The sequence below is a fragment of the Chrysemys picta genome, chromosome 1 (genome assembly GCF_011386835.1).
Source record: "Chrysemys picta bellii isolate R12L10 chromosome 1, ASM1138683v2, whole genome shotgun sequence".
In the NCBI taxonomy this organism is placed as follows: domain Eukaryota; kingdom Metazoa; phylum Chordata; order Testudines; family Emydidae; genus Chrysemys; species Chrysemys picta.
Genome location: NC_088791.1, coordinates 308,526,197 through 308,541,743, shown reverse-complemented (window position 1 = coordinate 308,541,743; position 15,547 = coordinate 308,526,197). Strand labels below are relative to the sequence as shown.

The following is a 15,547-nucleotide window of genomic DNA, read 5'->3' as shown; positions in this document are numbered from 1 at the left end:
GTGTCCCAACTTTTTCTTTAAAAATGGGCAAATTGTCCCATATTTTCTGTCTGTCCCCTGCCCGCACCCTCCATCAGTACTGGTGAGTCCTGCTGCTGGCCGGATCCCTGATCGCCAGCCTCTTGCCCACCAGCGGTGAGGGGGGCGTCCAGTGGCTGACAATGGGGGTGGGTAGTGCAAGGCTGGTGGTGGGACAAAGCTGCAGAGCACGGGGCCAGCTTCTCCGTCTGCTGGTCCTTCAGCGCAGCCCTCGCTGGGTGCCGGCTCTTGGCTAGCAGGGCCCCACCCTCCATCCCATTTCCGGACGGCACTGGCTGCACGCTGCGGTGGCTGGTGAGTGTGGGCAGGCATCAGGCGGCGGCCAGTTACGTGTCGCCTCTGCTGCCCACCCATCGGTCCTTTACGTCCTCCCCTCTCGCTGTCCTCTCCCTGCTTTGCCCTTTCACCCCCCAGCCCAGCTGCTCCTCCATATCCCCCCCGGCGGGATGCATCCCGCTCCCAGCGCTGCACAGAGAACCAGCCTGGGTCAGAGCACTCAGCTCACCAACAGCCTGGCCGGCAGGCTCCTTCCTTCCCCCACTGCCTCTGGCTGGGCCGGCACCCTGGGAAAGCCAAAGACCCTCCGACCTGGGGCGCTGGCCAGGAGGAGTTGAGCCCTGTATGTGCCAAAGCCACACACAGCACTTGACACAGGGAAGCCTCTCCGCCCCTCAGCTAAGCTCTGGAGAGGCGGGGGTGGGGCGATTTCCAGCCTGTTCGCGCCCCAACACTGCAGTCTCCACAGCAGCACCCCAGGCAGGGGCGTAGCACCCTCTTCACCTGCGCCTCCTCCCCACCCAGGAGCGGGGCTGCTCCATCCCCTAGGTACCCTCCTCTGCTGAGCCACCTCTCTGGCCGGGTTCGCTGAAGCCACTGCAGTCAGGTTCCCTGGGCCCTGGTGCACAATGCATCATTAGGGTTTAACCCCTTCCTGCCCGCACTGTAGTGAAGGGACAGGAGGCAGCTGGGTTATGTCGGTGGCCAGCAGCAGCCTGGAGGTGTTAGCTGCCTTTGACACTGTGCGGGCAGGAAGGGACAAGCTGCTTCCAGTCACAGGTGATCTGGGAGGCGGGAGGGGAGGAGAGATGAGATCTGCAAAGAGACGGGTCAGGTCATCCCTCCTCTCCTCCCGCCCGCCCACATCTGGAAGCAGCTCCCATCCCTTCCCTCCCATACAGTGTCGAAAGGCTGCTGCTGGCCACATTCTGGTTTGAACCCTGGCTGAAATCTGGGGAGGGGGGCATGTGACCTGGCGTGCCCCCCCACGCTTGGCCTCAGGAAGATGCGGCACCAGGTACCAGGAGCGGCGAGTCCATCCCAGAGGCCCAGCCAGGCATGGAGAGCAGAGAGCACCAGACAGGGAGGGTCAGGTCGGTCGGTCACCCACCCCCACCCATGTGAGAGAGGTGTATGAGAGTGAGGTGTGTGTCGCTTCTCCCCATGTGAACCCTAAAGCCTTAACGATAAGAAGGTAAATAAAAAGCATCTGAGTATGCAGTATTTCTTTTTAACAGGGGCTCAGTCAACTTGATGTTAATTTGAATGTTTGTACTGCGTAGTTCTGATTGATTGCCGTTGAACTCTCTTGAATACAAGTAATTTTACCAGGTGTCCCGTATTCAGCATAGGAAATATGGTCACCCTAGTCAAGGTTGCAACCTCATGGGCTGGGTGTCCCTAAGGGTACGTCTACACTACCCGCTGGATCAGCGTGTAGTGATCGATCTATCGGGGATCGATTTATCACGTCTTGTCTAGACACGATAAATCGATCCCAGAACGCACTCTCCGTCAACTCCGGAACTCCACTGCTGCGAGAGGCAGAAGCGGAGTCGACTGGGGAGTGGCGGCCATCGATCCTACACCGCGAGGACGTGAAGTATGTCAATTTAAGTCGATCTAAGATACGTCGACTTCAGCTACGCTATTCTCGTAGCTGAAGTTGCGTATCTTAGATTGATTCCCCCTTTCCCCCACAGTGTAGACCAGGCCTATGCCTCTGACCGCTAGAAGCTGGGACTGGATGACAGGGGATGTATCGCTCGACAGTTGCCCTCTTCTGTTCACTCCCTCTGAAGCATCTGGCATTGGCCACTGTCAGAAGACAGGTCTTTTGAACCACTGGTCTGGCCCCACATGGCAACTCTTATGTTCTTACGCCTTATAACTCCTTTGGGAGGTAGTTGTTACAGATAGAAAAACGAGGGTAGGTGACTTTGTCAAGATGAATGAGTGAATCAGTGGTAGAGCTAAGTTTAGAACCCAGGAGACCTGATTCCATGTGCGAAAGAATCTACCTACTATGAAAAGTGGCAGAGAAGGCTACACTGGAAGAACAAAGGGAGCCAGAAGGAAAATGGGTATGGAGTCAGAAATGTAGGCTGGGCAAAATCCATGGAGAAATTTTTGAAAACTAGCTTTTTGGCTTTATTGAGAGGGAACCTGCCAGTGAAGCTGATGAAGAAAGGAACTCTGCCTCCTGTTTCCTAGATCTCAGAAGATTAGGGATTTAGCATAGTCATTCCAATGCAGTGGTGTTCATACAGAAAGCAAGTAAGGCATGAATAACGATTTAAGCAAGTACAAGGTAAAGAATTCTGGCAGTGCTTCAGAGGTGGTGATAGGCTGACATACAAACAAATAGAATATACATACCAGGGGAAGGGGCTGATGGTATTCATGCACCAGTACCAGCTCACTAAGCCACCCAGCCCTCTACTCACTCACTCTTTAGATCTCATCTCAGCAACTAAATCCCACTTTGTTTTATGAATAATTCTTAACCATAGCACTGTCTCTTCCATGTTATCATCAATTCAAGTTTGTATAATTTCAAATTCCAAACTAAATGTATATTTTTCATTCTAAATGTAAATCTTATCTAATTTAATTAGCAATTTGGCAGCTGATGTCTGAGCTAACTTTGATATTTTGAATGATTAAATGTAGTAAAACATTTATTCTTATCCACACTAGTTCTGTGGCTCTGTCTTTGTTCTTTAATCTAACATTAAGTGTAAATAAAACAGCTGTGTGCATGAAGCAACTTCACAGTGAACAGCTGTTTCACTATAAAAATACAATTGTTTGATACACCACATTACAAAACAATGCAAGAGAATATGTTTGATTAGGGAATGTAATCATTATAACTCACAAAGCCCAGAAGAGCAAGTGACTTATATAGTCCTTTATATGTGGCAATCAGAAGATTACTCTGACAGAGTCTGGTGGGCCCCGGAAATTGGAAGTGGGATACAGATCTTTTCAGCATTAGGTCATTGGGTCAATAGTGGCAAGGACTCATTGCCATCCAATGGTTTTTCATTAGCCGATGTGAGTTGATGGTATTAGTCCATTTTCATTAGGACAGTTGTCCAAATCAACAGAAACCACCATCGCAAGTGGTACTACACGGCACCATTGTAGACTAAGGTTTGAACAAGCCTGGAGACCAAACAAAGAGGCAGTTCCTCCTGCTCCAGGTTAGAATGATTAGGAGAAGCTTGTCTTGTCACAGCTGGTGATGTGTCTGTTCCATAGAGATGCCAGGTGCATCAGTCTCCAGGAGTGCCAACCTGGCACCTTTCAAGAACACTAACTGCATTCAAAATGTAAAGTGCGGGGGAAACCACCGGTAAAAGAGATTGAAATAATTCCAGAGTCTCATGTGGTAGATTAATTGTATGATCAGTGCTGTCACAAGAAACAATGTCGCTGTAGAATCCTTGCAATAGTTAATCAGAATGAGATGGTGATTATTTGTCACCGGACATGTATGTATGAATATTCAAAAGGTTGAGGCTGTTTTACTTGATTTTTTTATGAGCATTGTGTTTTGATTACAGATACATGGCACAATCCCATCATATTTGACTTGATGCACATCTCTGGTGCTAAGAATGAATCTCAGCTAAATTAAGAGGTCTTGATCCTATGTGATTTATTCAGACAAAACTCCTATTGGTCTTATTTATATATATATTTATTCTTTATTGTCTTTATCATATCAAAAATAAACCAGTGTGTGATCCACCAATGGGAGCTGAAGAATAAAGTGCACTTTGTTGAACCAGTTTTTTTAATATATTCACCTCCTTGCCTATTCAGTCACTGGATTGGCCTAATATTGCAGTCAAGTAATTCTATATTCTCACTCCTGGGTCTCATGGCCACAAGAAAAATTTGGAATCTGGCTATATCTTATCCACACGCCCTATAATAAAAGATGTGAAGGAACGATCCATTGATGCTCCTTACACAGAACCAATGGGTGTGTTATCTGCATATAGGCAGTGGAAAGTTTTCCTGTTCTATATATTATCATGTAGCTTTTGTCATTGTTTGCATCAGTAAGTTACTGCACTGACTGAACAACAGGAAAGCTCTCGGTAATCAGACGTAAGAGAAGACGAAGGGAAACTTGCTGATTTCAGTGGCATCTCAATGATTTATTTCTGCACCAACTTGAAAATGCTTGTGCATATATTAACAAAGGGTATCACTGACTTACTGGGATTGGATTAATAAGCATATGAGCATTTTATCTGGGAATAGGAGTTTGTAATGATGATTCTCTAAATAATTATTGTTCCATTTTATATTTGCCGATAGCTATTATTTTCATTGTTTTTCTATAAATAAATGCTAAATCTTTTTGGCATCTTCCATTGAGGTTAATTCAAGGTCTTAAAATAAAAATAATTGTAGTAGAATACTATGAAGGGCAATAAACCCAGGATATCTTGGAATTGGGTCTGTTTATCAGATCATACGGGAGAGTCTGGTTTGTTAATAGCATTTCAGTTTATGGGCTGCTGAAGTTTCTGAACACATAAATGGCCTTGACAAATGAAAGGTTTTCAGCCTGTGTTGGTTTTTTTTAATATCACTGTTGTTACCATTAAGTTGCAAGAGCAGCAAAGCAGGCTGTAGTGCTCACATCCCATCACTCGGGGAGTCATAACACACTTCCTGCAATTAATCATTACACTTGATAACATAAGAACTGTTGCCCTCAATCTGTGTCATCTGTAACTTTCCAAGTCCCTGGTGTTTTCTGATAGTTCCTCCCGTTGGTGCTCCATAGCACTAATATTTTTCTGTCCATAACTTCATTTTGTTGTCTTTTGAACAGGTAGAAGATATTTCAGCCACTCACGAAGCTGCAATGTTAGAGATGGAAAACAGTCACACAGTTGCCATTGCAGAACTCCAGGATGATCATGACAACAAAGTTCAAGGTAATGCTGGGACACTTATACATATGGAGCCATCCGAGTCCTAAAGTTGGAAGTGCTGTGAGATAGGCTTGAAGCTCCTTAATCCCAATCAGATGATAAAATCGCAGTTGGCTGATAACCCTGGCCCTCTAATTTTGGACTGAATTCTCACCATGTAGTTGCACTGTAGGGAGGCCTTAAAAGGAGGAAACAATATTCCACAATGAAACCCTATAAACCTTCATTGGCTGTCTTTGCTGCCAAGGACGAGAGCAGAAAAGCACCTCAGTACATGCATAACGCTTAAGATAGGGATTGACTAGAAAAGGCAGAACCCATGCCTTCCGATCGCTCAGTATACCCCGACATCCATGCCAGAACACAAGAGGACTCCAGTCACTCTTGATGGAAGCATCATTGTTGTAGACATTTAAAATTAGACTGAACCCACTAGTAAATACAGGGCAGGGAATAACTCTGCATTTTAGAGTCAGTGCTGCAATGGGCAGAGGTTTGATTTTACCAGGTATAAGTTAAGGGCCATTGCTCTGGGCGCCAGCATAGTAGAATGGCTGCTCCCCAACACCTCCCCCTTCCTGAGCAGCCAGTATCAAAATGCAAGACATTACGCACACCTTGTCATTGCAGAGAGGCTCCCAGCAGCCACATAGTATCCAGCCCAGTTTAGTCACCGATTCCTCCCCTTCGTTTTGTAAAGCTGCATGCCAGCTTTTCTGTTACACCAGGGGCTTCAATGAGAATAATGTCATAAGCCTAAACATTACTGGCCAGTTGTAGGGATTTTATACTGATTGATGTGGTGTATAATAGATACCCTATCATGTGTGCAAATGGTTTTGACCTCTGAATAATGAAAGGACAATTGTTTTTATGGCAACATGGTTACAGCCTTAAACTAGACATTGTTGGTGCTAATGTCGAGTTGGACCCTGCAAGGTGACACCTGCCCTCCACTCCCTAGGGGTTAATGAGAATTGAGAGGTACTCGGGACCGTGCTCAGTCAGGCCCTTCGTGAAATGAAACGTTAGTTTTAGCTAATTGTCTTAGGCTGTGAAGGATGGTGAGCATTAACTGTGGAGACAAAAGGAAGGAAACGGCTGCTTTGGAGAATGCAGCTGTGACATGATTTAAAATGAAGACCCTGATGCTAATGGTGTTATATATAAGCCCACTGGTGAATAGTATTAAACACCTATAAAGGGAGCTAAAAAAGGAAGAGGTTAGTGCTGCAGTGCATTTCAGACAGAAATACTGCATCGGAAGAATCTTTCACTTAGATTGGAAGGAACTGTCCTGCTGTGACCAAGCACTGGAATGGGTTACCTAGGGTTACCTAGGCAGGTGGTGGAATCTCTTCCTTAGAGGTTTTTAAGGTCAGGCTTGATAAAGCCCTGGCTGGGATGATTTAGTTGGTGTTGGTCCTGCTTTGCGCATGGGGTTGGACTAGATGACCTCCTGAGGTCCCTTCCAACCCTGATAGTCTATGATTCTATGAAACTGAGAACAACTTCAAGCCTGATCCCTCAGCTTCCCATAGCTTCACTTGACGGCTCTCTGCACCACTCAGGATTGCACAGTATAAGAAGTCTGCATTATGCCAAATGAGATTCAAATGCATGACTCCCTTTGAAGTCACTGAGAGCTGCATAGGTGCAACTGAGAGCTGAATTCTGTCTGTACTGGTGATATTCCCAGGTAATGAAGATCCAGAACTTAGGGTAAAATTTTCAAAAATGTCATTGTCTTAGAAGCCTACGTCCCATTGTCAAGAGAGATATAGACACTTAGAAGCCTAAACTTCATTGAAAGTCAATAGGAATTAGGTTTCTTAGACCTGCATTTTAAAGATATGTAGATGTTGCTCCGCTCAGCACTGTAATACCTCAAGACTTAGGAACCTAAGTTTCATTTTCAGAAGTGACTGAGGCATTTAGGAACTTAAGTCCCCTTGACTTTCACTTTTGAAAATGAGATTTAAGCTCCAAAATCACTTAGGCCTTGCAGTGCTGAGCAGAGCAACACCTAAATACCTTTTAAAATCTGGGACTAAATCTCTTTTGAAAATAGACATATGCTTCTTAGTCACTTAGACACACATAAAAATTTTACCCTCAATCCTTTGCCTTATTGTTGTGTGTCCATGTGATCTGATCAGACAGGCACTTCAGAATAAAACACAAACCACATCAATTTTCTTGTGTGGATTGATATTCAGTGGATACCACTCTTTCTTACACACACACACACACACACACACACACACACACACACCAGATGCCTAATATTTAAATAACTATGTAACGGCATGGTACCCCACCTCTCCTGAGCACCCCTTCTGATTGAGTGTGTCTGCTGTCCTTAAATAGTCCCGGCCCTGGTATCGGGCCATACCCCCAGGGCTTCCTGCCTGGAGGCAATGGTTTTGCCCTCTTAGTCTATTCTGGTTCCTAGCTCCCCAGCTGGGCCACTAAGTAGTTCAGTTCCTTTTCTGGGGGTTTATTGCTGTCCGATTGTTGGCCAGCTCCCCAGTGGCTATGGGAGGGACCTCTGGTCCACCCACTACTCTGGGTCCCAGCCCAGGGACCGTAAGAATAACAGCCACGTGCCATCGTGTCTCTAATTACACTGCTTTCAGTTCCCTGGGCCACTTCCCCAAGGCTCCAGCCTTCACCAAAGCTTCACCCTTACCTCAGGGCTCATCTAATTTCAGGCCCAGCAGCCAGGCAGGAGCTTTTCCTTGCTCCCCTGGTCCCTGCCAGCACTGAGCTGTCCATGGTGCTGCAGTTCCCTCTGGTCAACCAGGAACACCATCTGCACTCCTCTAGCTCCCTGGTTCTCAACCAGGGGTTTGCATACCCCTGGGGGTACACAGAGGTCTTTCAGAGGGTACATCAAGATATTTGTCTATTTTAGACAAAGCTACATAAAAAGCACTAGCAAAGTTAGTACAAACTAAAATTTCATACAGACAATGACTTGTTTATATTTCTCTATATACTATACACTGAGATGTACATACAATATTTATATTTCAATTGCTGTAGTTTATAATTCTATGTAAGACTACGATTTAGTCACAGGTATTTTTAGTAGAAGTCATGGACAGGTCACGGGCAGTAAACAAAAATTCATGACCTGTGACCTGTCTATGACTTATACTAAAATTACCTGTGATTAAATCTTGGGGGGGGGGTGCTCAGAGGGTGTGAGGGCGCTGCTGGAGGACATCCATGGGGGGGCACTGCTGGGGGGGAGGCGCTGCTTCTGGGGGGGCGCCCAGGGCAGCTGCTCCGGCCGGACATCCAGGGACCGCTGCTGGGGGTCGCAGACCATGGCTGCTCTGTCCAACTGCCCAGGGACCGCTGCTAGGGACAGTGGACCACAGCTGCACTGGCCTCTCCGGGACTGCTGCTGTGGGCCGCAGTAGCAGCAACTGGTGTGGCTGTTCCCAGGGCTGCTCCAGCAGCGGCTGGTGTGGCTGTCCTGGGAGGCCACCTGAGCAGCTGGCCCCAAAGCCACCTGCTCAGGTGGCCCTAGAGCCACGCTGGCCCCTGCAGATGTCACAGTGATCGTGGAAAGTCACGAAATCCATGACTTCCGCGAGTTCTGTGACAGACACAGAGCCCTAATGATATGGTAAAAACGAGAAAGTCAGCAATTTTTCAGTAATAGTGTACTGTGACACCTTTGTATTTTATGTCTGATTTTGTAAGCAAGTAGTTTTTAAGTGAGGTGAAACTTGGGGGTACGCAAGACAAATCAGACTCTGGAAAGGGGTACAGTCGTCTGGAAAGATTGAGAGCCACTGCTCTAGCTCCAGCATGGAACTGGCTTTGGCGCTGGAGCTTCTTTTATATGGCCCTCCTGCAGCCTTTCTGACTGGCTTCTTCCCCTGCAGCCAGTCTAGGCTACTTGGAGGAGTCCTCTACTGCTCCTTTCCTGGGATGGGCGTGGCAAGACACTGAAGCCTCTTGTAAGGGGTCTTTTGGCCTAGTCCACCCTGTAACACCATTCTAGATTTTTCTGTTATCTTCCTGAATTAAGTAATATTGCTTAGGTTTGTGCTCAGCCTTTTAGAAACAGAGTTCAGAACCATCTAGTCCAGTGGTCCCCAACCTTTCAGTGTGGTGGGCGCCGGATGACTAGCCACCGAGGAGTGCGGCCGCCGGACAAGTAGCCGCCGAAATGCCACCAAGAAGCACCGGGCATTTCAGCGGTGATGCTTCTTGACATTGTTGGTGGCGGGGCACTCCCTTGTCAGTAGGCAGGCGCACATAGATGCTCCGGCGGGCGCTAGGGCACCTGCGGGCACCGCGTTGGGGACCACTGATCTAGTTTATGTTAGTTGAACTGTGCAGCCTGTTTCTTCATTCTATAGACAGAAGATAGTTTGCTATCTTTTAAAATTATTATTCCTTTTGAAAACAAAACTGTTCCCTGATTGAAGATGTTTTTAACTATTCAGCTACTTTATTTTTCAATGATGGAATTCCAGTGTTACTATTGAGGCATGTTCTGTCAGAAACGTTGTGCATTCTTCTCCTAGCACAGGTTTCAAGTACCCTCTTGTGAATGAAAATGGCATTGCACCAGTTAAATTGTAATGTACTCCAAGCATTAGTGAACAAGGCTGATTGGAGAGAGACGATTTTATTTATTCAATCATAGTTTGCTACAATTGGTTTCGTTATTAAAATTTAATCTACTTCTGATTATTAAATCATAGTTGGGTGACTTATTCCAATAATTATAAAAATAATCATATAATACTTATATTGTACTTTATGATCTTCAAAGTACAACATGCTTATTAATTAATTAACCCTCCCAGGATTTCTGTGAAGAATCCTAAGTAAATATTCTTACACACATTTTTGCAGATGGGGACCTGGAGACACATAAGAGATTTAAGGCCCAAACTTAATATTTCCACTCATTTGGGGTACCTCAATTTTTGATGCATGCCTGGAAATATGAAGAGCCTAGTTTTCAGAGGTATGAGCACCCATCATTCCAGTCAGACTCAGCAAGAGCTGTGTGTTCTCAGTACCTCTGATTACAAAGCCCTCAGAAATGGAGGAACCCAAAATCAGTGGATGCTTTTAAAAATTTAGGCTTTTGTGATTTGCCCATGGCCATGCAATGAGTTATTGCCTGGCTCCTAGGCTCTACTCAGTCCACTAGAGCTGCCTTCTTAATAAAGTTTAGTTCATGTTAAGTAAGATAAATGTACTCGCTGTCCATGATTTATACTGTTTGTTAGACCCATTTAGCAATGTAATTTTTATGGATTTTCCCTAGAACTGATGTCTGCCCATGAACTGGAAAAGAAAGAATTGGAAGAGAGTTTTGAAAAACTGCGGCTGTCACTCCAGGTTAATACTTTCGTTGTGTCCAAACCCCAATGATGTTGCAAAACTGTTCATTATGATAGCACGTTAGTGAAATGGAATTTTCTCCATCAGTCTGAGGGCACGGGTGCTGTATAGTTACTGATCCTCAACTGCACGGCGTTCTCGTAAGGCAGTTCCCCGCACACTCATTGGTTCTGGATGTCTGATTTACAAAATTACCATGCCGATAGTTCTCAATAACTATAGTATGTGAATCCCTGCACTCTGATTGGCTAATTGCCATTATTAGTCAATCAGAGTTTAGGGATTTGCATAATTACTGTATGATGATTTTTAAATAACTGTCCAGCAATTATGCACATTTTATCTGTGCCGATTGGCTAACCCCTCTGCTCTGCTTGGCTCTTTTGCTCATTCTTTTCAAGCTGTATGTTAGCTACAAAGATGCCTCCTCAGCTTCTCTCCCTCCAGCGGAAGCAGCAAAACGCTAAATGTGCCTGAAGGAGAAGAGGCAAAACCCCAAAAACAAAGAAATTGCAGATGAGGAAATGGATTTTAAGAAGTTTTTTAAAAACTGTTTTGATTCATTCGCCTTCTTCAGGCCCATCTTGCTCCCAGCAAAATGAATGGGAGCAGAATCTAGGTTTTCCTATCCATCCCAGCAGGACTCTTGTCCTCAGAATAGTTTTATATACCAATTTGTAAAATAGTTTTCTGAAGCAAATCTCCCCTTTTGGTTCTGCAGCTCTAATCTGTCGCTTGCACTGTCCTGTCTCTGTTTACCTGGCACAATTTCTCTCCATAATGACCAGCTGAAAATCAGATCAACTTAAAATGGTTATAGTAAAATTCAGCTGTTCTGGTTCTCTAGACTGAGATAGAAATCCACCGGGGAAAGTGTGTCCCTGTGATGCATGGTAAATTTGGAGCTCTTGCATGAACAAGTAAAGGTGCCATGTTAGATGGTGTTAGCTCTGCTTGTTTATCTAGTCAAAGACTAATTTTGCTTTTCAAAAAACAAGTAACGTGCACGATTCCACACAGCTATTGCAGCAGCATTGACTGTGCAGCTATAGAATTTAAAGTTGTATCAGTGGTTCTATTATTTGATGCAATAAACTACATTAATGGAAGGTTATGGTTAAGATTTTACACACACAAAAGACAGAATATCAAAATTATTGGCCTCCACAGCAACTGCAGCTTTTGCAGATGCTGTACGTAAGGTAGTAATATTAAAATCTTGACCTAATAATCGGTCCAGAAAAGTGATTGTATTAAAATGGTACATTGTTTCTCAAATCATTGATCCCCTGCTGTGTGTCTTGCTTACTTACAAAAATAAGATTTCCCTGCTATCGTGTAAAGTTATCCACAGGCCATAATCAGGAACTCTGTGCTCGTCATGAGGCAGAGCTATAACTATTAAATAATGCACCTGCATCAGTACTGAATCTTCCAAGACAGTGGTTCACTGAGTTTAACATTTAAAATCCTTTCTTCCATAAAGTAATTAAAGAGACTAGCTACAGTAGTAGGATCAATAGCACCTACATGTTTCAGTCTGAAGCCTTCACCAGGGTCAAAAGTACATTGATTGTCTCATGAATCCCATCACTGATCTAGGTGAGTTGTTTTATAACCTGTAGTATTGTTTTAGTGCTGCAGAGCTAATGCCGTGAAGAAAGAGTAAGCCGGATTCTGTTCTGCCTCATACATCATCATCATCAAAAGAGTTACCTACATTATGACTGCAGAATCTCTGCCATTGCTAATGATGCAAGAGGCAAAAAGAACACAACATAGTTTTCAGATCCCAAGTTAAATTTTCTAGCAAGGCAAAGGAAGAAGCGTTGCAAGCAGATCCTTTATTACTTGGCTCCACAATCCTTAATTCCCCACCCCATCGTTTTCCTCATGTAGATGGCAGAGATCCCAGATGCTGCTAAAGCTGATGGATAGTGGCTATGCAACTATTCTGAACCAAGCTGCTGGACTGAGAGGGAATTATTTTCTCCTAACCCATCTGAGGCCTCCTAGGAAAGCCCATTTATTTGGGCTTTAGCATTTGGTCCTTAGAGTGGTGTGAATCACCCCCTTTCATCTTAGTGGAGTGTTAACTCTGAAACATAATGATGACAGTCCAAAGTCAATAATGTTAACTCTTTCCAGTGGTGGCGCTGTGAGGGGGGGGGAGCTGGCAAGGGCTATTGCCATCCCAAAAATTGCCTTAGCCTCCCATAGCCACCCCTCCCAATGCAAAGGTCAAATATTATGCAGATACTTCTCAGCTGCTGCTGGCGGCAGTGCTGCCTTCAGAGCTGGGTGCCCACCACTGTCTGGCCACCCAGCTCTGAAGGCAGTGCCATCTCCAGCAGCAGTGCAGATGTAAGCCCAGAAAGGAGGCCGGGAGGCCCGAGAGCAACCCCTGGTCTGTGTCCCCGCCCGCCGGGGCACACCACTCAGGGCAGGTGGAGGGTCCATGGTTCCGCACAGCAGCCTGGACTGACCCACTCCAGCCCATGCTCCGGGGCCCTGCCGCCATGGTTGCTGCTCTCTGAGGGCTCTGCCGGCCGTGGAGCCAGGTCCCCCTGCCCAGGAAGCTCTTACAGGCGCAGCCCTCCCTATTTTCTGCCTAGCCCACCTCAGTCTCCCCACCGGGAAGAAACTGGCACCGCCTCTGACTCTTTCACTGCTTATCATTTTAGCAGAGATATCTAGCTGCTCTGAAGCTTAGGATTGTGAGCAGCATTTGAGTATCTCCCCATGCTGATCCCTGAGGAGCAGTAACCTTATAGAGGTTATCTGCTTCATGAGTATGACACAAACATGCCTGTCCTTCAAAGCAAGGAGACTGGGTCTCACACAGCTAAAAGGGCTGGGATGTCTTAGCTTGATGCAGGTTTAGAAGCTGCTGTTGGTGGCTAATTTAAGCTAGCCACATGATTAATCTCAGGTTCTCCACATGAAATCCTGATTCCGTTAGTTACCAAGTTATCAAAATCTCCACTGCGAGTTTGAGTGATTCCATGTAAAAATGTCCTCTCACGGTAGCTTCTAAGCCCTTCTCCTCATTGCCCTCACATACTTTGGCAGTGGTGGGAAATGATTTGTATAAAAGTATCATCAGAGCTTAATGGTTTAGGGTTTTTATTTGTCATTAATTGCAGGACCAAGTAGATACCCTCACCTTCCAGAGCCATTCTCTAAGGGACAAGGCAAAGCGATTTGAAGAGGCGTTAAAGAAAAACACTGAAGAGCAACTAGAGGTAGCTGACAGCCTTAATATACATTTCAAAAACGGCAGGACATGCTTGTAAATATGGCCACATTGGTAGGTTATTAGCAAAGGAAATCTCAGCTCAAATGGGCCCGAACCAAAGCTCTGGAACCTGAGCTTTGTAGGGGGGGTTGGAATCTAAGAGTGGCTCTGGATACAAAGATCTCCCACTCTCTCTTATTGTTGGGTCATTAGCCATCCATTTCTGGTTTTGCTTCATTTTGTCTATATCTCACTAGCATCCTGCCTCTATAGTTCTATTTCTTGGGCTTTTTCTCTGGCTCCCTCCGTTACTTTTTTAGTACCCTCTAATCCTCTCTCTCCTCCCCTCTGTGGTGTTTCTCCTTCCTCTTCGCTCTTCTCATATTTTCATATGAATGTGCCTCTCCCCCTCACCCTGCTGGGATTCTTTGCTGTCCCTCTTCATTTCTTCTGTAATGGACTGTCTGGCCCTGAGATATCAGAGAAGAAGTCTATTCCATCAACATCCTGTTCAAAATACGACAAATCGATAGAATCCCTAAAGCTGATGGTCGAAATGAAGCCCATTATTAGCAGACTCTATAGGAAATTGGTCCTAATGAAGACCATTTTCTAACTTTGTGCCCCACCTACCTTTTGAGAATTCAGAACTCCCCCCTTTCTAGTGCATTGGCACTTTCCATGGGCTAGACTGAAGTCAGCGCCTTCTTCTTTCCACCAGAGCAGCACAAAACAACTGAGCTGGTGAACTTGCCCTCTCAGAGCAAAATGTGTGTAAAGGGCCAGATTCTGTTCTGAGTTACACTGCTGTAAATCCAGAGTATTGACACCAGCGACAGTGGAGTGAGTTGTACCATTGTAAAGCCAAAGTAACTGAAGTCGTTGGTGTTACTCTGGATTCTATTCAGTGTAATTGAGAAAAAAATGTGGGCCAGTACTGCTTTGGTAAATGGAACCCTAGCCCCCTAACTTCAGAAGTACTAAGCTGGAATGGGGAGTATCTTTGTGTCCTGATTCACTGTCTTTCTCCCCTCTGGGAGTTGAATCTTTATGACTAGTTCACCTGTTTTGCCACACACATCACAGACAGAGTGATCCGCTATTGTTCTAACCTGCAAACACCCAGCCCCAGTCTCTGAACTTTGTTGCTATTTCACACTTGTGCTCTTCTACAGAAAGGGTAAAACTCCGCACAGACAGAAACAATTCTGTATATTAGGAGACTTAGCAGTGGGTCGGGTTGTGGGTGCTGAGCAATATTCGGACCTCTTTCACCTACTGCAAGTACCTCCACCACCTTGTCTCTCTTAGGAAATTAGGTATTCAGCTAAAGTGATTCAATTGTTATTAATGGTTCCCAATCCTGCTGGAAAGGCATAACAAGTGGGGTTCCGCAGGGGTCTGTTTTGGGACTGGCTCTGTTCAATATCTTCATTAACGACTTAGCTATTGGTATAGAAAGTACACTTATTAAGTTTGCAGATGATACCAAACTGGGAGGGATTGCAACCGCTTTGGAGGACAGGGTCATAATTCAAAATGATCTGGACAAATTGGAGAAATGGTCCGAGTTAAACAGGATTAAGTTTAACAAAGACAAATGCAAAGTGCTCCACTTAGGAAGGAAAAATCAGTTTTACACATACAG

General features: G+C 45.3%; 1 protein-coding gene across 1 annotated transcript in view; it reads left to right on the top strand.

The window, feature by feature from the left end:
• LOC101942595 (microtubule-associated tumor suppressor candidate 2) overlaps positions 1 to 15,547 on the top strand; it is a 66,073-nt gene that overhangs the window by 33,817 nt on the left and 16,709 nt on the right. Inside the window, 3 exon segments of the mRNA XM_008167479.4 lie at positions 5,177 to 5,282; positions 10,585 to 10,658; positions 13,808 to 13,906. Of these exon segments, the coding sequence (XP_008165701.3) occupies positions 5,177 to 5,282; positions 10,585 to 10,658; positions 13,808 to 13,906 (279 nt within the window).